Source organism: Manacus candei, unplaced genomic scaffold (assembly GCF_025592945.1).
Source record: "Manacus candei isolate 608988 ecotype Guabito, Panama unplaced genomic scaffold, ASM2559294v1 h1tg000028l, whole genome shotgun sequence".
Lineage (NCBI taxonomy): Eukaryota > Metazoa > Chordata > Aves > Passeriformes > Pipridae > Manacus > Manacus candei.
This window is the reverse complement of record NW_026138076.1, coordinates 25,526,330-25,551,384: the sequence shown is the minus strand read 5'-3', so window position 1 is coordinate 25,551,384 and position 25,055 is coordinate 25,526,330. Positions and strand designations below refer to the sequence as shown.

General features: G+C 35.4%; 1 protein-coding gene across 4 annotated transcripts in view; it reads left to right on the top strand.

Annotated features, from left to right (window-relative positions):
* Positions 1-25,055, top strand: part of GLRB (glycine receptor beta) — a 98,171-nt gene that overhangs the window by 55,033 nt on the left and 18,083 nt on the right. For all 4 annotated transcript variants that reach the window (XM_051790793.1, XM_051790794.1, XM_051790795.1 and 1 more), the window contains 6 exons: positions 4,920-5,026; positions 7,555-7,622; positions 13,521-13,750; positions 17,116-17,198; positions 19,829-19,969; positions 23,335-23,487. In XM_051790793.1, the coding sequence (XP_051646753.1) occupies positions 4,920-5,026; positions 7,555-7,622; positions 13,521-13,750; positions 17,116-17,198; positions 19,829-19,969; positions 23,335-23,487 (782 nt within the window). The remainder of the gene's footprint in view (positions 1-4,919; positions 5,027-7,554; positions 7,623-13,520; positions 13,751-17,115; positions 17,199-19,828; positions 19,970-23,334; positions 23,488-25,055) is intronic.

Here is a 25,055-nt window from a genome sequence, read left to right as displayed (position 1 = left end):
AATGCCTGCAAATCAGAACACTGATAGTTTGTATCAAGAAACTGTACTTGAAATATACGGTGAGATAATAGGTATTATGTTTCCCCAAACTTATTTTTACCTTTCTTGTATATACACAACCATGTTATATGATTAAAATGTCAGTTTCCATCATGTAGATTAAATAAACTGCACTGCAATCTCTTGTTTCAGTATCATATAGGAAATTTTGCTGGAGATAACAGTGTGAGTTGGAATACATATTTTTATCTGTCAGACAGTAATCTAGAACTATGCAAAGGTTTTCCTTCCCACTTTGTATAGAATATTGTTTATATTCTTTTCTGTAGTCTGCATGTAGTAAGAACTACATGTAGTAAGGACTCTTGTAACTTCAGTGAGCTCTGAGAGACTAAATGTCATGATGACCTATACAGATATAATGTCTTCTGACACATTTGCCTAACACAAATGTAACAAACTATATAAATTTCAAACTAAGTGTAATATATGCTTCATTTTGTCACGCATGTCTGCTTATCTAAAATTCTGGATTTTGATTAGTGAATTATGAAAATAACTATCTGTTACCATCAATTCAAAATGTTGATCATGTTCTTCAAAGGCAGTGATAAAATGTGTCAAGCTGCAGTGGAAGAGGAGATGGACACCTTACTTCATATCCCATGAAATACAGTATTTTAAGTAATTCTTTTATTCATCAGTGACACCAGAAGTAAACTCCCAAAGCCCAGAGAGTAGCCAGTCATATCACATGGAGATGTTATGCCAGAAGACTAACCATACTTTGTTTTCTTTCTGGCTTTTGACGACATTGTTTGCAGAAGTGAGAATACTTTTGAGTATACAAGAATACCACTTGTTTTCCTTTTTTTGATTCAGAAAAAGAAAAATCCTACTTTGGGTTTGGGTGTTTTGTGTGTTGGTTGTTGGGATTTTTTTAATTGTTACTTAGGTAAGATTTTTGTTAAAGCAATTTCTATCTTTACACTTACTTGCTTTTAAATTCCCTTTATAGCAACTGTGAGACTTCTGTTGCCTTATACTTTGGTATTCACCATATATTGCTTAGGACTTATCAATTACTGTGAAGAGTGCTACATTTCCATTTCTTAGTTTCCCATCAGCTTCTCATATGTTCAACATAAGTTAAAGTAAATGCATTAAAATTTTAATGTGTGTTGCAACTGGTGGAAATCTAAGTTACCAGCATTTTACAAGTGGGAAAACTGTAGGTTGAATTAGAAAAAGTGGTAGGGAACTTCTCAGCTAGTGTGAGTCTTGTTACATGGGACCCAGACAGCCTTCAGCACGCTGAAGTAATGCTCCTCTAGGAAGGCAGATCTCAGCTCAAATCCTTTTTCTCTTATGTAGTCTACAGATATGCCTTATATCATTAGTTCATTCCAGAATGGCCAATTAAGCAGGGGTGGTTGTAGCTTTAGATAAATACCTTAATATTTATCCAAGCTGCTTTATCCAAGCATCTAGCACATCCCATTTACTGTTCCATTAAGTTTTTCTGCTCATCTGTCACTCTGAAAGTGTTATAACTTCTTAACTCATCACAAGGAACACGTATGACGTGTTTATTTGCAGGTGAAATTTTGGTGTTTTGGTCAGCAAGGCTCTCAGAAGGAAATCCAGTTGTTGTGATGATGTTGCATTGCATGTGTGCTGATGAGTGATGGGAGTTCAATGACACCATGCTGTAAAAGACCTCAGTGAAAACTCAGCAGAGCTTTTTTTCCCAGTAGCTATTTCAACCACTTCATTCAAAGTGACCTTTAAAAGTAGCAATTACTGAATCCCTGTGCTCCTTCTCCTAGCTCAAAACAGCCAGTGCCATTGTATTTCACTTGGTTCTTAGATAAACAAGGATAAATGCACTAATACGCTTCTATAAGTCCAAAACACAACCCAACAACTTGAGGAAGATGTGATTGTGGTGCTCCTTACCAGAAAGCTGTGCTGCCACCCTTCTTCCCGTTGCTGACTTTCCAGTGCTATAAATCTCCTTTGCCCCGTTCATGGATGGCTTTTGAACAAACAACTTGAACAGATATTCATATTTAAATACTTCTGCAGTGCAATTCAGATCTCAAAAAGCTATTGCTTTATTCCTCTTACTTGAAGAGACAAATAAACCTGTCAGCTTATTTGGCTTTCTTTTGCTGTTTGTTGCTCACTCATTTAATTTCTCAGGCTTTTTTCCTCTTTTCCTCATTGCATTTTATGAGCATCTGTATTTCATTTATGTGTCCATGTTATCCTATCTGGTTCAGATTACTGTTCTCACTATTTAATGAACTTCTTTATATAACCCCTAGCAGAAATTTTAAAAAAAAAGGAATTTAAGTTTGATCATTAGTTGTTGCTTTGTTTTGTTTTCATATTTCATTATATTGAACATATATAATTTAGAAAGAAATCCTGTTGTCTGTATTAAGGACATTCTTCTTTTATAAGTTTTTGAAGACATCTGATATAGATGTTTTAGATGTTAATATGTGTGACTTGCAAGAAAGCAGTGCCATGAACCTTTCTGTATCAGATAAAATAGTGTACAGTGTCTTTTTAATAGCTAAATGAGCATTCTTTTCTGAATTGTTCCTGCTACAAAACGGAAAATAATCTGAATTTTTTGTTTTTCTGTTCTCCAATTAGTGGTAACTGCAAAAAATGCATACAAAGCTGGTTTATGATATTTATGTAGCAGCCTTTTCATTGGTAGAGATCATCACTGAAAACTGAACACAAATCTCAAAACTGAAGGAATAGAATAGCATAGAATAGAATAGAATAGAGTACTTCAGCTGGAAATTACTTACAATGATCATCTAGTCCAACTGCCTGACCAAATAAGGAAATAAATTAGTTCTTTTGCATAATGATCCACTTTGAAGTCAAATATAAAAACCTATAAACTCAACTCTGTGAGAATTGTTTGAAGGTGAATTTATCAATTATTCAGAAGAGTTAGAACACATATTGCTTTTTAATTTCTGTTACATTAAATTAGCAGAGGTTTATTGTACACAGAACATACTAGTGGAAGTTAACACATGTTGCTAAAAGTAAAAATTTCCTTATTTTATTAGAAGACCATTTATCTCTGGATAAGTTCTGCTGGAATAATTAGTTCACCTATGTCGTCGTTACACGTCACAGAGGTTTTATTGTGTTTAGTGCGAAAATGGGTGGGGAATTATATACTGCAACCACTTAATGCTGCTCCTCAGTTCTTTTTTCTTCCTGTATGTTAGTTTGTGCTATTTTCATGGATGCAAACTTCCTGGTAGACTATCTCTGGGTAGTCTTGAGAATGCATACTTATCCTGCTAATTACTGATGAGTAGCGCAAAATTTCAAGGAGGGTCGAGTGGTTATTTACTGCCATAATTTTTTCCTTATTTATTACATCAAGCAAATACAAGAAAATAGGTAAACAGATATGCAGCTTTGAGTTTCAGAAATTTCCTGAATGCAATAGAGAAAACAGAAATCAGATCTTTTTTCTTGAAGGATAAAATGCTCAAAGGGTATCATGGAGACTATAATAAATATAGTTATGTTATCATAAATGATTAACATGTTTTTAATAATAGGGAACTCCTTCACAGTTTTGTTTGTAAATGTTTTAGCTGTTAAATGAGGAGATTCAATCTCATTGGGAAGGCATAGCGAGTGCCACCAAGTCAGCAGATCTTATTCATTTCCTCCCGTTTCCCGTATGGTCTGAGTAAAACTAGTTGTTTTTAAAGGCGACGTTATTCATAAAAGCTTTTCAAGGGCTAGGATCTGGTCTCATCTCCACTTTTCAATCAAATAGTGTGTGGCAGTTAGAGCAATCATGCAATGCTGACCATTATTTATCAATTAATTAATTAATTTCCTGGTAGTCCATAAGAAAGATGCTGAACAGGAGCTGCTATAGTTGGACATCTTAAAATCAGGAATTCTAATACATTCATGCAACTTTTTTTTTTTTTTAAACTGGCCAAAAACCTTTTGAAGAATTAATATTTCTTCAATAAATATTTAAATAAGACAGAAATCCCAGAGGACATGAAGGAAACTGAAGGATGAGAAGAAAAAGCAGTGAACTGAGATGTTTCAAAGAATAACTTGTAGATCTGTTAAGCTGACATTGGTATGAGAGAGAATAAAGGAAAAAAAAGAAATTAAACAGGGTGAAGTGCTAGGTGTTTAAAATACCTGGGGTGGGGACTGATGAACCCATATTGCTTTTTATTGCACTCAATTTCATATACTCCTGTAGCTACATTTACCTGTCACAGGTTCTTTTTAATTGTAGCAATGGTTTTAATTTAACACCCAGCACAATATTAGCAAGGTAATTGAAGATGTTTAAATTCCCCCTGCAAAAGCAGAGGAGAGTCCAAGGCCTTGTTTTTCTATGTTTAATAAAGCTTTTATTAGCACTTGACAATGAGGTTATGCAATCCTCCAGCTCTGGGTGGAATAGCTGGCACTGGCATGTGAGAGCAGGAGACTGCCAAAAGCCTCTGCATGGTTTGGCACCTACAAAGTGGCTGTCAATTTACTGAAGTTCCTAATCTGACAGTCACTAAAAATAGTTCAGGTGACTGCTTTCTACTGATGAAGAAATCCTGCTGGATATTTATGTTAGGAGGCAAGGGAACAATTTGTGAATTGCAGTTTATTTGCTTCCAAGATTATAGTTAAGAGTACATAGGAGAGAATTTATGTTTATTACAGTTTCTTGAAAAATACTAAAACATCTCAAGGAAAGGAAGACTATACAATGTGGAACCTGAAAATAATGAATTTATTTTGCTTGTGAAATGGCATTTATGACATTACTTTAAAATTACTTCAGTTTAAGCGCACAGTCGTTTCTGTCTTGATAGTAACTAATGAACTTTTTTTTACAGGCAACAATCAGCTGAAGACCTTGCAAGAGTACCTGCTAATTCAACCAGCAATATCTTGAATAGGCTATTGCTCAGCTATGATCCCAGGATAAGGCCTAATTTCAAAGGTTTGTCAGATATTTCAGCGTTTGCTTTAATCTTTAGAATTTAACTTTTGCTCTTTTCATACATAGAAAATTTACGTAGAGATAATATTCACAACCTAAAGTTCTGGTTTGGTTTATTTTGAATGAAAATTTCCCTAGATAGTATAAAACTGCAGAAGATATTTACTCTTTTGAGCTGAAAGATACCATGTTAGGTATTATCATAATAGTATGGGATGCTTTATTAGTATTACTTTTATAAGAGACTTTTTAAAAGTAGGAGTAGATTTTACAGAATAAATTTTAAAAATATCCTTTTTATGCTTACATTTTAGTTAGACTTTTTGTAGTATCTGTGCTTTACAGAATTTTAAAACATCAAATTTCTCTATTGACATCCTTTAAGATAACTATAAAAACTTGAGATCAACACTATAGTTATTAAATCTGTTAAAGATGTTTTAGTTATAAAGCTTATGCACTTTAGTAATGCATTTAAACATATTCCCTGCCTTTAAAACATCTCTCTGGTCATCAGTGTTGTAGGATTCTTCCATGTAGGCAAGTGTGACTTCATTACATATGCAGAAAATGTTGGAATACATAGTCTCTGCAAAACCTCTGATAACTCATAGAGCTGTAAGTTACACTTTCCAGGAATTATTTCCCTTCTGAAAAAATACATTTTATTACATACAATTTTATTAAATACAGACTATGCAGTTTGCATAAATCAGTTCTTTAATTTTAAAACTCACATATAATTATATGTGCACTAAGAGGTATTTTAATGTGCATATTACTAGTATGAAAAATTTGGAAATCTTTATTGTGCCTTTGAAGAGACTATTTTCAGATGTTCTGTTTATCTCTTTTATTATCGTCTTAAACTCATTTCTCAGCAAGTATACTGCTTCTTTCTTATTCTTATTATAGAACCATATTTATATGTTTTCAGTGCTGAGCCTTGTCACAAAGAATAAACACCCAGCCTCTTCTCTACCTGTTCTTCAGCATAATCAGCTTGTAATTGCAAAGCATATTGCAGATTTCTTTATATTTTTGATAACCCTGCTGGCAGCCTGGTAAGAATCCAGGCAGAAGGAAAAAGGAGGACATGTAATGTTAACTCACAGGGAGGTGGAAGAAAAAGAACATTTTCTGACAAGTGGTTTGCCCATGTTAAAATGTTCCTCACGCATGAGTGATTTTCTTGGATGGCACTTTCTATTCAAATCTGGAAGAGGGAGTACACTCTTGGCTACTAGTGATGTGATGGGTACTCTGTCACATGCATCAGGCATTAAAAAAATTTTTATGCTTATTGCATAACCAAAAGCATAATATTCAAGCAGTCTGATTAAAAAAAAAAACAAACAACAAAAAACCCACAAACTGGTTTAACTGAAAAAAGTGAAATTTTATCTTTGTACATTTCTGGTGAACCACAAGAATGAGTTTGAATTTATATATTTAATGTACACCAAAATATTTTTGCAGACAAGCAAGCTATTGGAAGGGGCATATATTACTTTGCACTGTATCTGCTTACTCTGTTAAAACAGTCTTCATATATTCTTGTTTATCTTTTGTTGCTGAAAGAAGGAAGAAACCCACTGAATTAAGTATTTGTAACAGTGTAAATGAGATCAGATCTAATGGACATACTGATACTCACAACATAGATAATAAATAAAACTAGTGGGCCACAATTAGTTCTCACAACTGTCAGGCCAGTTCTCCTTGCTTGGTGATAACTCTCTGTTAACACCATATTAAATGACCACCAATCAGTTCCTTCAGGGTGACAGAGGGCAGATACAGCAGCTGTCACACCGTCCTTCTGCAGCTACAGGAGTCCTGGCTGTGGAAAAGAGAAGAAAATCCAGGCTATCTTAATATCTTCACAGCTGCTGGCTTCTAGTAATTTTTCTTGGCAAATTGGTAACCATTGTAAAATGGAGCAGCTTTCCAACTCTCTCGCACCAAGACTAGACAGCTGTGAAAGCCGCATGCAATAATTTTTACCTGCCTGTACTCGTACTTTACCGTTATGTACTTGACTTGCACAGAGAGGTATCCTCTTGAAATATGAATAAATGTCTCATCATAAATCATAAACAGGTAATTTGGGATGATAGATCATCATTATGACCTTGACAATTAAAAGTGTCTGCTGCTAGAAATGTGAATTGCCTCTATCCATTACACTGTGGGCAAAAGTAATACTGGCTTATGCATTCTGTGATAACAGAAAATCATGGAATTCAAAAATTGTTCATTTAGATATATGGTCTGTGAAATTCTTTAAGATTGGCTCTCTAGACTAAGGATTTTTTTTTTCTGTTTTCTTATCACTCAGTTAAAAAGAGGTTTTGTGATTACCCTTGGTTTTGAAAACTTAGTATATACTAACTTGAAAAGATGAAGTTGTATGATCCTATAAAAAACATTTTACACTGTGATACCAGTATAAAGGAGCTTTAATTGAAGGATAACATACTTTTACTGGATTGTGCAGCTCACTAGTATTATTTTTTTTTTTTAAGGAATTCCAGTTGATGTTGCAGTTAACATCTTCATTAACAGCTTTGGGTCAATTCAAGAGACAACTATGGTAAGACTGAAATGAAATTATTATAGCATGCATGGAGATTTTCTTATTAAATTTCAAGTTGAGGATTATGAATTATAAAGTAGAAATAATTATTGTGGTTGTAGGCACTGAGAATTAAGTTAATGGGGTTAGTGATTGACTGACGGTGATTTATGCCGTAAAACTATTCATCTATTCCATTTTATATGTGTCCACAGATTATTGTAGCTTTAGAATCTGATTTACATGAAAGGAAATCCATAATTTCTGAGATGCAAGAGATACACTTATTTCCATAAGTTATTAAGTTCAATGGAAGAAACCAATTGGTAGTATGAATTAAATAATCTTCCTAAGAGTTAGTATATAGGTTGCTTGGTGTATTATCCAAAAAAAGTACACCAGGACATTCTGACTCATAATGGCAGAGAAGCAATAAACCATAATACCACTATTAAACATTAAAACACATTTTGTTGTTTTTGGAAGTAAGTGCCCATTTAAAATTCAGAACCAGCTTAAATGTTACCTTAATAACATTTCAGTAGGACTACAGAGCTGCTCAAAGTTGTACATACATTGTAGCTGAAACAGCTTTTGAATAACTCGACCAGAAATTTCTCTTTCTTTAGCTAGCAGCGAATAAAGATTTAAATTTGATTGCAAAGGATTGTAAGTCAACTAGTGGCATTACAGGGAAGTGATATGAAAACAAAAAAATTCAGTTTGCTGAAGATGCCCTGAGATTTATTTCTGAAAACAAAAGGAGGACTCAAGTTTAAAGAGGGGCAGGGAGGAAGAACAGGAAAGTAGCAGTGAGATAAGTGTCTAAGATGTCAGGTATATTAGGCCAGATGGCGCTTTCAAGTTTCTGAAATTTATTGCATGCTTTAGAAAGTGACTTTTACAGAGGCTGTTTTACAATTCACCGAGATTCAAATAGTAACAAAACATGAATGTAAAGGACGTGCTTCCCCTTACCCCCTCAAAAAAAAAAATAAAAAAATTAAGTATGCTCTCTCCAGCAGTGTATGTATGCCTGCCTGTGACTCCCTGATAGGATCACTCACAAATTTACTAGGATATTCTGTAAGATAAGTCATACTCTCCTCCATATTTCAGAACTTCAGACACCATCCTTATTGTAATTTATGCTTTTATTTAGATTTCTGTCTCCAACTGAGATCACCATGATAGCTAAGCATGTTTATGTGAAATTTGGTTTACGTCTTGATGGCCTTAATATTTCACAGGAAGCACTGACAAAATAAACGGTCAATCTATTCTTCCGTGTATCACTTGGAAAACTCTTCCTGCTACAGTGGGAATTGGGTCCTGTGGACAGTCAGGAACCACTACTCTCTTCGGGGATATGTTGGTACTTGTCTTCAGATGGTCCGGGTAATGCACCAGACAGTAGAAGTGGGTCCCTTAGACTAGGAAAAAACTTGTACCTTCAGAATCGTAGGAAAAGTATTTCCTGGAGCTGAGGCACTGAGTCTGTGAAGGACCGGGGGGGCCTCTTGCCTTGAGAAAAGGAGACATTTGCAGGAATACCAGAACTGCTGAAAAAATTCCTCAGTGTTGGAGAAGAGAGTGGCTGTCTCCAGGTTTGGTGAGAATAATGAGGAATGTTGATTTCTTGACTGTCTCTAAAATTAACAGAGGCTACTAAAGTGGTTGGAGTGATATCATTACTGATACCAAAAATCTGTGAAATTTCTAAGTATTTCAGTCAATTAAGTATATTGTGATGATTCTTGGTTCTGTAGCCACTTCTAGTGCCAATAATTGAATTAATAAGTTTTTGCAAAATCTGTGTGGATTTAAAGCATCCTGCTATAGCCATGCCAAAGCAGTGATTCCTTCTTTTGGGTGATGGAGGTGTGGGGAAAAATAACCATGGGTGCCAGATGACCAGAACTGAGGTTGTGGTAGAAGGCCCAACAAACATGTAGAGTGCCAGTGAGAAAAGGTCTTGTTTGCTGTCCTTCTGGTCACATGATAATTGCATTCTTAGCTGTGCAGTTGGCTCATCCTCAACAAAAAAGAGTAGAGGTTACCTCCTATGAAGGTAAAGTCTGCTTAGTTTTAAGAGAGAAGGGAGTTTATAGAAAAGCATCAACATATTTGAAGTTGTATTGGTTTAAAGCAAGATAGTACCCATACTGTGGATCCTGTGCCCAGAAGCCTGTATTGCTTTAATCAAGCCCTTGTGAAGAATATGAAGGGCAAATGTTTGTTCTGTGTCTAGAAAGAGTAGTGTTGTTGAATATTCAAAAGAATTGCAATGTTTCCACACAGTTAGGAGGCAAGTTACCTGGAAAAAACTAAACAAAAAGGTTAGTTAACTAACCTTATAAGAAAAGCTTATGCCAGAGCTACCTACCAGTAAGCTCCCTTTATCTTGAATCCTGTAATTTGTTTCCTTCTAAATCATTAGACCACTTGTCTAGGATCCCCATGCTAACTCTGCTTCTGATTTTGCACATTTTTTGATAATGCAGATTTGTGGGATAATATGGTGGTTATGTCACATTTAGAAACTATTTTAAACTGGATGACCAGTCAAGGATTCCTAGGGATAGAGAGTTTCTGGTATAAATACTGACAGGACTATAATATTTTAACTGTGATGGTGATCTGACTGTCTACAGAATCTATATTCAAGGTTTTTACTTGCAGTGTGACCTTTCTTCACTGACTCAAATAACAAAACACCACTTCTTCCTTCTCCTTTACTTTAAAACCTTGCAGAAAGGTCTTTTTAATATTTATGTATGTAAACAAAAATTCAGTTTCCTTATTTTAATCTTAAAAATGAAATTTTCTGCTTTATCAAAAAAATATACTTTATCAAGGAAAAGCACTATTATTCTTCCTTTCTTTGTGTGACTGCAGTTTACATAGAAAGTCTTTCATGATCTGCTGTGTACTCCATTTTGCAGAGATGTATAGGCAATGCGTGATTTCTGGCCTGAGGAGGTTTTCTGGCCACATGCCCACTATTTAGTAGGCTGCATTTGAAATATTTCCTAGAATGCCTCCCCTTTCAACCTTCCTGAAAACAATTTGCCTTCTGTTGGAGTTACATGGGGAAACAAAGCCCTGTAGAATACTTCTGTGTTTCTTTCTACCTGACAGGTCTCCCAGCTCTAATGCTGATGAATATCTCTTCCACCCTCTGCTCCTAGTTTCAGGCTTTTTAGTTCCTATTTTGCTCTCCTTTATTATAAAATGCCAATCACACTGCAATATTCAAAAAACGTTTGTACAATATACAGCAGGAAGACCAGTTGCTTCATACAGACTGCTTCTTCAAGCCCCTGTTGAATCTAATCATAGTGCATTTACTGAATCTTAAAGTCCATGGTGCAAATTTGAGACAACTGGTTGCAGACTTCTTTCAAAACGGATGTATACCAGATCGTAGTCTACACTGCTGCCAGATGCTGTAGTAGTTCATATTCTTGTAAGAAGCAGCCCTTCTGCACATTGTTGTCTGGTTAGCCACAGTTTTTTACTGTGACATCTCTTTGCTTCCTTCTACATTTTCTATGTTACCTCGAGTATGTGGTGGCCTTCCTCTCCAAGTACCCCTCTCACGAGTCTCTAATCCAGGCCTGAAGCTACCTATTTCAGATTAATGGGATTTTTCTTCCATTGAGTTAAATGGGAACAGAATCAAGTTCTTGAAATGTCACAACATCCCGTTGTTTGGCCTATTTAAAGTCATTTGTAATAGAGCAAGAAAGGAAATAAACTACTATCTTTGTAATAGAGCAAGAAGGGAAATAAACTACTATCTGCCTGATCTTACTTCCAATTCTTATTTTGCCAGTGCATTCTGCTTTTCAGTGATGTAAACAACTCCTTCTACTGAATGGATAAGCTGAAGGCAAGTGTTGGACACTGCTTGTCATTTGCCTATGGCTTCGAGAAGGCATTTTATTTTGTTAAAATTAGGGTGATGCACTTGTTTATGGGGAAGTTGACTTTCGTGCAATAGTGTAATGCTTGTGAACATGAATGATATGCAGCATTTCTATTATATGATTTAGAGTAATTTTTTTCACTGAAACAAGAAGTGCATGTGGAATGGGAACTTCAGCAAGAAGCAAGTAAAGTAAATTTTCAATTATATACATATAATTGAAAAGATGCTTTCTGAGATAATGACCTGAATTCCCTCTGGTTCTAAAGCTTCTCTGTGAGAACCTTCCAATACACAGTCACTTCATATTAGCTATTATTTTTTGTTTCTTCTTTGCTTTGGAAAGACAATATAGGTCTTTGTATAAATAACAGTCAGACTATGTGTATTTTTTCCAAAAGAGACTACCAACAAGTAACAAGTACTTGGTTTTGATGTTCTGCTTTTTCTTACAATGCAGTAAGGAAGATTATTACACAGTATAGTGTAATAAAGAAATGTTTGGGCTGATTTGACTGGTGGACTGGACATGGAAAAATGAGCACTGTATTTCAATTTACAGCTTAAATCAACAGGCTAAATTATTCTGCATGAGGTCTTAGCCAAGTGAACTCCTTCCTGTTGAAGCATGACAGTCTCGACATGGCACCTGCTTTGGAATGTAAATGCAGTAAATGCAACAGAATACTTCATGTTGTATCAACAGCAACAAAAAAAAGTATAATAGGGCATTAATATGTAAAATAAACAACTTCATAAAATTAGTTTGTATGCAGAATACTTTCACAAACCAAAAATACTTTGAGAACCTTCAGTCACAGATTTCTAGCATTTCGCTATAATTGTACAGCAGTAACAGTATTTTCACTACTGGAGGAGGCTTTGTAAGTAATAGACAATTATGCAAAACCAAAGCACACTGTAGAAAGAACTAGGAAGACTGGAGATAGAATTTATCTTACATATAGAATTTTGGTTTATTTGGTTGGGTTTTTTAACTTTATTTCAACAATACCCTTATTCTTTTTCTATATGTGATCTGCCTAGTTTACATATACTTGGAAAAAGAGGCACTGGCTTAAATGTAAGTGTAAGAAACAAGAAGACTTAGAGATAAGACTGAAGAATCATGACTGACATACTGGGTCATATTTTTCCTTTGGATTCACACAGCTTTCACTAAGGACAGAACGCATGCAGGGTATCATTTTGCCTTGAAACACATACTAATCCAATTCCCGAAAGCAAAATTAGGTTCTCATTGAGTATGGCTCTACTACTGTCCATCCTTCAGCAAGAGTCCTGCTGAATCCAGAAGGAGGTTTCCTCTGTAAAGCCTTGATTTTTTTCTCTTCGAGACTGATTCTGTTTCTCCTTTCATAGCTGCTACCTCAGTACTTGTGTTGCAAGCTGGCATCAGTTCTCCTGTTACCAAAATAGCTCCAGATCACTGGTAGAAGGTCTGAGGCTGTATTGTGGGTGTGTAGTGTAAAATCTGCTGTCTACCTGGTCTCTTTTCTGCTTTTATAGTGTGATATTTTGCCATCAGTGCGATACTTAACCAAATGGAGAATAAACTGGAATTGGCACTCACAGGATATCCTGACAGAAGTGATATTCTGTGCTTACTGCCTGCAGCCATTTAGTATAGTCAAGCTATGGCCTCTCCCTGCCCAGCTACATGCTTCTCTATGCCTAACAGGTGGCCACTATTGAGGGGATGCAAAAATTGTTCCAGGGGGACCAATTTGGTCCTGTACTTAAAGAAAGTTGCTATATTCAGAGCATGAGTGAGACATAATCTACCTATTTGTAGTGAAGTCTATTAAATGTAACACTTCTTAATATCATTTGAATAGTGATTACTGTCTTTGTGATAGAAAAAATCAGAGCATAAATTGTTTTTCCGATAGAATGGTATTCTTTCTCTGTGTTTTTTTTCTAGAATTTTGGCTAGTCTAATATTTATTTATTCTTCCCATCAGGATTACAGAGTCAACATCTTTCTAAGACAGAAGTGGAATGACCCCAGACTCAAACTGCCCAATGACTGGAGAGGCTCAGATACACTGACGGTGGACCCGACTATGTTCAAGTGTCTTTGGAAGCCAGACTTATTCTTTGCAAATGAAAAAAATGCTAATTTCCATGATGTCACACAAGAAAATATCCTTCTTTTTATATTTCGGGATGGAGATGTCCTAGTCAGCATGAGGTATTTTGTTTACATATTTCTACTATTTTTTTAAATGACTTTATAAGAAATGTGTGTGCTTATTAGACTTAGTAACATAATATGACTTATGACTAATATTGAAATTTATATGACAGTTTGTAAACAATATTACAATAAATTAAATATGTGTAAAGAAATCAGATCAAGATATTTTAAAGTGTATCAGTTGATAGCACTGCAGGTGCAAGAAATTCAAAGTATGTGTACTTTTGCATGTCATGTTAAGCTAACACCAAGTAAAACTAACATTATTGGAAACACAATTTAAACCCCTTTGATAATTGCTTAGATTCCTAGACGCATAATGAGGTGGATAAGGTATCTGAAAAAAAGCCTTCCGCTGAAGAATATATTTTGCACATCACTTGAATTTCTGCATCAACTAAAGCAAATGATGATTACATACTAAAGATATAGGGAAAGGCAAAAATTACAAAAGTTGTGAATATAAATGTTTTGTAAAAGTACTGTGAAATAATACTGATTAACTTCTATGCCTGAACGAATATCGAGGTTTTTTTGGAAGATCCCAATTTCATTGCAATTAACATGTACTTCTTTGTGGTTTGAGTTCGTTTATCAAAGGTATACACAATGCCACAAAGATAGTCATCCACTGAAACCAGCAAATTGATTGATTAAAAAGGGTGTCATAGTGAATTACAGATCTGGAGAGTTTAGAGAACCAATGGTTTGTAGAGATCAGGCTCAATTTTCTAACAGCAAATGAATTTTCTTCTTGTGTGAACTGGAACATATTGCCCTGATAGAGGTAAAAATGATTATCTGAATATACCACAACTTTACCTTCAAGAAGGAACTACTTCAGAAGTTAGGGCCACATGAGCTATTTCTTCATGTAGTAGAAATGGATAGAAAAAGAAAGAAACAAGATGGGAGAGTCTGTGTTCTTTCTTGCCCATTTCAAATCAGGATGAGTAAAGTCTCAAGACTATTGCTGACAGTGATCAGAAAAGAAAATACATTGGGCAATCAAAGCATTTCATTTGGCTTGCTCTGAAAGTCCTGGTTTTGATTTCAGTTCCTTCTGTAGCACGTTTTGAAGTGTGTAGAAATTAATATTTCGAAGTAGAAAATCACGTTCAGCTATGAAAGAATCTTCTTATTTGAAGCAGCTAATGTTAAATGAAACACTGGAGCCGTTTTCAAATGTTGCAGCTATTCATAAATGAGCTCAATAGGTTAGGTTAATGATTAATGAATATTGAGTGAATACTAATGGAAGTGTTTCTGATGGAAAAATTATTCTCTGAAAACTTGCAAATAACAAAACCAAATTCAATAAGTTTGAAATTAATGTCATCCTCTAAAAATATGCTGTTTATTTTAATAACACACTATGTTCTTAGATGATACATATGCAGATAATACTTTTCTGAGACCTTGTGCTTTGGCGGCATTTTTAAAATATATAATTTTTATGTCTTGTATTTTTAGTTTACATAGGTATTATCATGTATAAATTAAAGAATCTCCAGTTATCAAACTACTTGAATGACAAAATGCATATGAGAGAAAGCTCTTGTGCAAATAGTTAAGAATTAGGAAACTGAAAACAGGAATAAACAGCTAGTGCTCACATCAGGGACAGTAAACAGTGGAGTCCCACAAAAAAAGTTTCAACTAGGTTTTGTGCCTTTCAACATAAATCATCTGGAAAACTGTGAATTTCCAAGTGCTTTTGATGATACCAAAATATACAGAACAGTAAAGGTAAGAGACAACGTAAGAACCACAAATTATTCAAATGACCAGGCAACCAAGCATGAGATGAAATTCAAAGTAAATAACTGAAAATTATGCATGAGGAAAAAAATTATTGTAACATCACATAAAACCTGATTGTTTTTGAGGTGGTTATCAACTAAGAAAATTATCTGTGAGTAGTAACAGCTGATTGTACGAAAATGTCAGCTTATAGCTCAGTACTGTTTGAGAAAGTGATTTAAATTCTAGGAAGTATTAGGGATGAAAGAGAATATTATGCCACTTCATAAATGACTGCTACACTTGGATCATGAATACAAAGTGCAATTCTGGTCTTCCCACTGGGAAGAAAGGAGGCAAGGATGGTCGAAGGCACAGAACAGCTGAGCAAAGCAGAACTTTTCACGCTGGAAAGAACGAGATAATTGAGGTGGTGACATAGAGATCTCTGAATCACAAATGGCACAGAGAGAATGGATGGACATCGATTTTTTTGCCTTCTTTTCCAGTAAAAGACCTATGAGACAGACTCAGGATATATATAAGGAGATTATTAGAGTGTGTGCAGCTAAGCTATGATGTTCTTTGCTGCAAGATGCTGTGCATGTTAAAGGTTACATAGTGTCATCCTTTAACCTCGGCTGATTATTAAGTACTACATAGCTGCTTGCTCACTTCCCCCTTGCCCCTGGCCCTGGTGGGATGGAGAGGAGAAGCAGGAAAAGAAAGCCCATAAAAGTCTTGAGTTGAGAACAGTTTAACAACTGAAGCAAAGTAAAACAAAATAATAGATGTCATAATGCTAATATTAATTGTAATAAAAAGGAGAGGGAGAGAGAGACATAAAACCCAAGAGAAACAAGTGATGCAGAATACAATTGCTCAACACCTGCTGACCATCCCTTCCCTGCTGCCTCCCATCTTCTTGTGCACCTGCTCACTGGCAGAGCATGGAAACTGAAAAGTCCTTGATTTAGGGTAAACACTACTGAGCAACAACCAAAACATCAATGTGTTATCCACGTTATTCTCATACTGAATCCAAAACACAGCACTGTGCCAGCTGCTAGGAAGAAAATTAACTCTATCCCAGCCAAAACCAGGATACAGATTCCAGAAAGCAACCAGAATCAAAATAGCTTCTTAGAGACAAAAAAATCTGTCAAGGTCCCTTAAATACTGAAGCATCACTTCTGGTTTAGGGAGTCCTTGAGATGCAATTTTTGGGATGTTGCTGAATATCTGGAAAAATGGCATATCCAGATTGCCATGGTATCATATTCTTTTTTAGGAGTCTTGACGTTGGCCACTGCTGGAGACAGGACTCTTCTCTGTATGGACATTTGGTTAGGTTATTCTTATGACCTATATGTATTTCATCTTGTATTAGTAATTCTCTAATTTGTGAACTATTATGTGTTTAAAGCCCTCTATAATTTTTTCCCCTATTTTATACAAGAGATCTCCATTTCAAACTGCTAATTATAACTGTAAATTTTGTTTCTGCTATTTTAGAAGATGAAAATCAAATGCCTGTGATTTTTTTCTTTCTTATGACCATCTACTGCTTACATGGCAGCTCACACTGTTTTTAAATACCATTTCTATATTTTCAGGTTGTCTATTACTCTGTCATGCCCTTTGGACTTGACCTTGTTTCCTATGGATACACAGCGCTGCAAGATGCAATTGGAAAGCTGTATGTAAATTATTCTGTGCATAAAAACAGTTCTCTTCTAGGCATGTATGAGAATCAAACAAAAATTATCAGTTCTGTATTGTTCATGTCAGCATTTTTAATGAACTGTGAAACTGATACTCACTGGTTCCTACCAATGTACATTTCCCTATCAAAGATATTTCTTACAGTTATGGCACTGTGCACTCTTGGTTTTAGCTTTTGCTATCAACCATAATGACAATTGAAGAGTTTTATAAAAACATTTACAATAAACTTAGTCAAATGGAAACACATATCATTTGGAAAAAAGAATAGCTTCCTCAGGTAGTTTTAACTTCCACAACCTGTGCTGCTTTGGAGGTTGTTAGGACCCAATTTATCCCCTTGCATTGATGATGCATGGTATTGCTTGAAACCCCTTTAATATGGTACCAAAGGAAAAGTATTTGATGCCGAAGCAGTGATATCATTTAGGGTGAAATGTTTTGAAAGAGGTTTCAAGATGTGTTGTGGCTGTAGTCAGGCATCTGTTCCTTACCAATCCTGCCCTGGTCTCCAGGTGATTTAGTCTTATGATGGGGCATACAAGTCTCATCTCTGAAGGGCATCATGCAGACAAAATGTTTCTGAAACCCATCTTTCTTGTGCCCCAAGTACACGAGTGTTTACTCAACTATAGCCTTTTTCCAACACTTCAATCCCTGGTGATCCCACTTTCATAGTAATTCTGTTTTCCTGAATAAGGATGAGTATGGAGCAGAGAGAAGGAAGGTGACTTGCTCCAGCCTGTTCCTGCTGGAACACAAAAACTTGTTCAACTTTTACTCCACCAGCTCTGGTGGGAAAGGTGAGGTTAGGGAAAGGAAGTCACAAGTGAAGAAAGAGCAAGGTTAATCAAAACTGGGCAGGGTATCCCGGTGGGGACAAGGGTAATGATAATGATAATAATAATAATAATAATATAATGGTATTAGAGTTCTCAATTTAGTTTTTGATTTCCAGCATTTATCTTTTGAATTGTAGTATGTCCACAGTAGTTTTGCTCGTCACTACATGTACATTAGCTGAAGTAAACTCTTATGGTAAATGGAAAGTAGTTTGGGGTTAAATTGGAATTAGACAGTAATATTAATAGAAGTTTACTCAAACTTTCTCAGTCCAGGTTGCTTCACAAGCATTTCAAGGAATAGTTATTCAAGAATGAACTAAAATGCATGCTATGTTGATTTATTCAAATTCAACATGAATTTACTTCTTTAGAAAGACAGCGTGCTTTCTTCTACCTTTTAATTCAGTTGTCAAAAGTAAGAATGGTACCTACAACCTCCTGTCTGCCTCTCCAGTTCTTTCCCTTTTAGCATTTGGCAGTTTTATTCTTCTTAGGTTATTTTCAAATCAATGTTTTGTTTCTACTTGCTAGATTTCAAAATCAAAAAAGGCCATCAGTTTTTACTGAGCTGTTCTCATATCCACAGTTATGATCCCCAGTTCTACACATTCTCTACAGACACAAATTTCACTGTCCAGTAATTGTTATCATAAAGGATCTTGGCAGTTTTGTGATATGCTAAGTGTTGGAAGGGGATGAGACTGATTTTATGAATGAAGCATTAAAACAACTCTTTTTTTTGATATTATCTTACTTTATGGAGCTTTGGGACATTTTGATTTTCATTAAATTGTTAGGAATCATAGACACACAATAGAAACCTTATGAACGGTTTCACTTTTTTAATTACAGCTGCTTTTAAAAAGTTAAAAAAAATAATCTGATGCCTCCAGGAAAAGAATGGCTGTTTAAACATTTTTAAGGGCTTTGAACTGCAAAAGGCTGCATTCCAACTCCATCTTTTTTATGTTTCCTCATCTCTGTTCCCACCTAACACACATTATCTCTGTTTGAATTAAGTTAATCTTTAATAAACAAAAGGTAGCAAAAAAATGGCATGTAAAATCATGGTTCTGATTATGCACATTTAATCAATATTGCTTTATGCTTGAATATTGTGAGTCTAACTTCCACTGCCTCTTGCTCAGTGGTGTTGTATATATCATGATTCAGACACTCAGAGGTGTGCTGAAGTCTGTCCATACTCAGGAGGTCATGAAGGCACTGAACTGATTTCTGTAGGACTACACATCTGCTCAAATTCCTGATCAAGTATTTCCTGAATGGAAATGCTTTCATGAGTCAGGGCTTTTAGTCTGAAAAAATAAGCAGAGAGGCTGTTTTACACAAAACCCAAGATCCATCACAGTAATGGAGTTGCTAAATTCTTTTGAAGTTACTTGGATTCGTGAGTCCTGTTAAAATTCAGTACATTTTTCATGCTTTGCTGAAGTAGAGTATGAATTAATATGGAGGCTTGAAAACTGTGGAGAGTAGAGCTTTGCTTTCTTTGTTTAAACAGTACGAACTGTAACAAACACCTTTTCGTCAGGTGATAATGTAATGTTCCACCCATCAAATCCTAATTTAGGCCTATGTAAAAATTCAGCTTTGAATTATTTAATTTTTGTATTTATTTATTTGAACAGGAGCTAGAAAGAAAAAGACTGAAAGGAATATGCATATGCCAGATTTTCTTGCAGAGTTTAGTCTGATTGAGGTGGTTTTTTAAACAATTATTATTATTTTGTTCCTGTAGTTGGTTACACAACTGATGACTTACGGTTTATCTGGCAGTCTGGAGATCCTGTACAGCTAGAGAAAATTGCTCTGCCTCAGTTTGATATTAAAAAGGAGGATATCGAATATGGTAACTGTACCAAGTATTACAAAGGCACAGGTAGGTAATCTAAGTGATTGCCTTCGTAAAACCCTTTTAAGCTTCCTTCAATTACTGTTTATAATTAATGGTTACTATTCCAGTCCATGTCTTACATTTCATGGGATAAAATAGATTACTTTTAACTAATAGGTAGTTTATATAATGGTAACTTTCATATGTGATTACTACAAACTAATTCAAATATAGAGACATCTAAACTGAAGATGGGATTAAATGTTTGTTTTGGTTTTGTTTACATATCTTATCATCTTCTTATCAGCATTCTCTTTTTATAGTTCTATTACCTGTTTATGCTGGTAAATGTCTAACCTTTCTGAAAGAGTGTTCACACAGAATCATGCCAGTTGCAGCAAAGTGGGTAAATTCTGATTTTCTGTTTCAAATTTTGTTCCATAAATGGATAGTATTAGAGTGTAACTTCAAGTGCTTCACCCTGCAGGTTCTTCCTTTCTCTAAGTGTTCTGGAAAGTCTGTCATTATAGAAAACTGCTTAAAATCCTCTGCCTGTATTTATTTAATCCTACAATTATTTTCTGAATGTGAGCACAGATTTATCCAATGGTTTCTGTACTCTGGCTTTTAATGATTTATCTTTTCTACTTTGATTCATTCCTGCTTATGATTATATCCAAATTACTGACATACTGTGACAACCACAAAACTTTCTACAAAAATGGAAGTCAGCAGGTGTGTTTTAGGCAGTGCCCTTGCATCATATAAATAAATCTCCCATTAAAAATTAGTGAGGGGGACTGTGGTGCTGCAGCTTCTGAGGACCCTTTGCAAGTTTCTTGTTGACTCTTCAGCTGAAGTGGAGAGTCTGTTACTTGTGATTGCTCCTGAGCCTGATTTCAACTCTGAAGAGATCTCAAGTAACCTTAGCAGATCTCAAATTTAAGAATTTAACTTGAAGAGATAATAAAAATTGAAGTGGAGTTTGTCTACAAACTGCAAAATGAGTGAGTTCTTAGCCTAACTACATAATTCAGCATCTCAGGTGATTTAACATTTGTAAATAATAAGAAATTAGCTCTCTTCAAGAAGATTCTACATTTGTGAAAGCACATCCAACAACTGGCAGTGATTGCATTCAAATCTAAGTCAGGATATGGTAGAAACTTACTTAGTAATGAGAAAATTTTTTTTTCTTAATTAAACAATGAATTTACTGAAAATAAATAGGCTATGAAGTAGTGAAAAATTAAGGAAATGGATCTTGCATTTCCTGAATGAAATCCATACGAATTAGATAATTGTAAAACTTGCATTCTATTTGAGGCAAAAAGAAAATACTCAAGATTACTATCTTGTTGTTGAAGTTCTCGTGATCATTTTGAGTTTTGCCCTAAATCTGAAATTAAATGTCTAAACAAAATTAGATATTTTAGATATTTTTAGGGACCTTAAAGAAAAAAATGTAAGAAAAATCAGTGGTGTTCTCTCAAGTTTTACCAACTTGTGACCACAAGTTAAAATGACACTGCAAAATATTCAGTAAAATACTCGCATTTTGTGTGGATGTGTATGTGCTTTGGAACATTAAAGAAAGAACACGAGAGAACCATCAGTTAAAAAATTAATTTTTTAAAGTTTTCACAACTCTTTTGTTGCAAATCCTTTCTGTTAAGAATATCCATTTAATCTCATAATCAAAACTGGAATTAATCCTTCAGTAATGTGAAAGGAATATTTAATATTTTAATACTCTGAAGTATTTTTAAAGGTGTTTTAAATACTCCATTTTTATTTACTTTAAATTCTTATGCTGATGGTATTTTAAAAATACCTTCACATACAGAGTTAAAATTAATTCAGCTGTGGATTTTGCCAGATAATCAAGAGAAGTGTTGCATGAAGGAGCAGATTTTAAAATTATGGCTTATGTAGTAGATTCCTGCCTATTGCAAAGAACTCAATCTTTACTGCTTATTTTTGTCAACTGACATTTTATCATAAGTAAGCTGAAAGAGGGTCACCAAATTTGGGGAGATTTTGTGGCAATAAATTGAATATATATATTTGCAAATTGCCTGTTATTCATGGACCGTGTGACAGATTCAGAAAGGTCCTTGTGAGCTGAATGGTGGGGGCAATAGATACTATACTCTGTCTGATGAAAGACTATTTAAATGAAGGCGTATGGAATACATTTCCTACATAACACAAACAATGATTTTGAAGGTCATCCCTCATTTGAAAATAAAACCTAAAAGTATCTGGAAACTATTCAGAAATTATAGAGGGATAACTTTTCAGCCAACAGATCACTGAAAATGATAGAATGGACAATAAAATACAGCACTGAGAAGACACTAGTCTTCTACACAAGGATTTTTTTCTTTAATGTTTTATTATGTTGTTGTTTTGGTGTTTGTATGCCTAAACAGCTCTTTTATGTCATTGTACAGCACTTACTTGATAAAATATGGAAGATAAATAGAGAACTTTTTGACAGATTCTAGCTTCTAAATTAGCTTTGCGCCAACTGGATTGATAAATATGGTCCAATCTGAATTTTGAAGTTGTTGTAATATAACATAGGAATGCTCTTTCTTTGTGATAGAGTAGTTTCTGAAGGTTTTTTTTTTTACAACACTGTTGTGTTTCTATTAATATAAAAATGCCAGTTCTGCTAATTGAGTGAAAATAAGAACAGAATTTATTTTCTGGCTATCAGATTTCTTGATACATTTGTTATCTCCAGCAAAACCTCTTGTACTACAACTTTATTTTTTATTGAATTATCTTAAACAGATATCTTCTGAAATATTTGTGTGCTTTAGATACTAATTTTAAAAGATTTTTTGCAGTATTCCTTGTTTGCAAAATTTACAGCTTTTCTAGAGCCTGTTCTAAAAAGTCTGTACCAATTTTAGAAGTCACCTATATCATCTTTCAGTACGGGGGAAATCTGATTAGAATCACATTCAGATCCCCTCTTTCCATTCTAAACTTTCTAGACTAATATTTCCAAATTCCACCTTTTGCACAAATTAATGCTAAGTAGGATTTTCAGGTGAGCTTAAGCTAGTAGGACTGCTAGACTCTGTGGTTTTTATCTGGATTGCATACTGCATCTTGAAGCCAGCATCAAGATGAGAGTCAGTTTGTCTTCCTGCTACTGATGTGCTTTGAGAAGATGGAGGTTTCCTTATAGAGCACAGATAATACTGCAGCCTGACCACACTTTGTGGTTATGTAGATCTGTGTTTTAAATTTTTTTTTCAAATTAAACTCTTTGAATTTATAAAGACAATTGAATAATTGAACTTTTGCTCTTAAATAGAAAAAGGCCTGGAAGATATGAATCAGAGGTTCACTTGCAAAACACGTTAAACATTAATGCGTTTATTTCTTTAAAGGTTATTACACTTGTGTAGAAGTAATCTTCACTTTAAGAAGACAAGTTGGATTTTACATGATGGGTGTTTATGCTCCTACACTGCTAATTGTTGTTCTATCCTGGCTGTCATTTTGGATCAATCCTGACGCAAGTGCTGCAAGAGTCCCGCTGGGTAACCTGTGTTTTCACATATGTCACAATCCGCTTTAACACCGTTCTGAGTTGCTTTGACTACATGACACTGGACCCTGAAAGCAACTTCACTTCCATTATTTGCTCATCATTTTCACTGAAATCTCCTCATTCCTAGTCTTCTAAAATCCACCTCCACATTAAGACTTCACTTGATAGTAGTTCCAGCATTTGTGTGACAAGCACACTGTGTCTGCTCCTCTCAACCTGGACAAATCTGATCTTATCTATGTACAGGCGATGCTGCAAACACTGTGGCAATATGCGGTTTATAGGAATTTGAACATTTGAATAGTCGGTAGGAAAGCAGGATGATAAGTAAGGCTCTAAAAAACTACCTATTGGAACAGCTTTTCTGAAGATTAATAGAAACATAATGATGTCTGGAACATAACTAGTATTCTTGTTACCTGCTTGACTTTATTTCATTAGAGACTCAGTTCACGAGAGTACTTCAAGCGCATGTGGTCAGCACAACATAGTAGGCAGGCTCTTAATTTATTATGAAATAGTAGAACACAGAGTTACTAAAACCATTATTATCTTGGCTAACTGTATTGTACATGGGACTCCAGTTCTGAGGTGGCCAAACTTGCTGACCGCAGTGAAATGAGGAACCAGGCTCTTCCATCTTGACTCTTCTATTTGGATTCCATTCCCCATGCTCTGGCCTTCCCGTGCTCCTCTTTTGCCTGGCTCTCCCACCTGCCCAAGCCCATACTTTCCAAATCTTTGCCATGTCCCAGGAGGTTTAGTGCATCTGTTTTAATGATCTCAGTGGTGCAGTTGCAGAATCCCTCCAGCTGCCTGTCTTCCTCAGAAACCTCTTACACACACTGGAATCTCCACAACCCCACAGGACATGACTCCTGTGCAGCCTCGTGTGCATTGAATGTGTGCCAATGAGCTCTGGAGACCCTTGGAGTCAGGACCTGCCACATCACTTTACCAATTTGTGTCTGTGATCTGCAGAGTCTTGCAGTAGTGAGTAACTAAAATCTTTGTGTTAGGAGTGAGCTGGAGCAGGAACAGAGTTTTTTATGTGGAAAAGCATCCACATATCCACTGGGCTGAGCTCCACTGCTCTCATCTCAGGTAATCTGCCATGACTCTTCTTCCAGTGATATGACAGAAAAACAGAGCTGCAAACCCCCCAAAAATAAGAAGGGTGTGAAAGTACTTGAATATATTCAGAGGAGGACAATAAAGTGGTGAAAGGACTGGAAGGCGTGTCCATGAGGAGTGTCTAAGGACTCTGTGTTTGTTTAGTTTGGAGAGAAGGAGTCTGTGGAGCAACCTCATTGCTCTCTACAGCTTCCTGAGGAGGGGAAGTGGAGAGGGAGGTGTTGGAATGTTCTTCCTGGTGTCCAGTGACAGGATGAGTGGGAATGGTTCAAATCTGCCCCAGGGGAGGTTCAGACTGGATTACTGAGAAACAGTAAAGAACAGACTTTCTTGAGAGGTGGTCAAGCCTGACAGGGTTTAAGGGTCATTTGGACAATGCCCTTAACATACTTTAGCTCTTGGTCAGCACCTGAATTGGTCAGG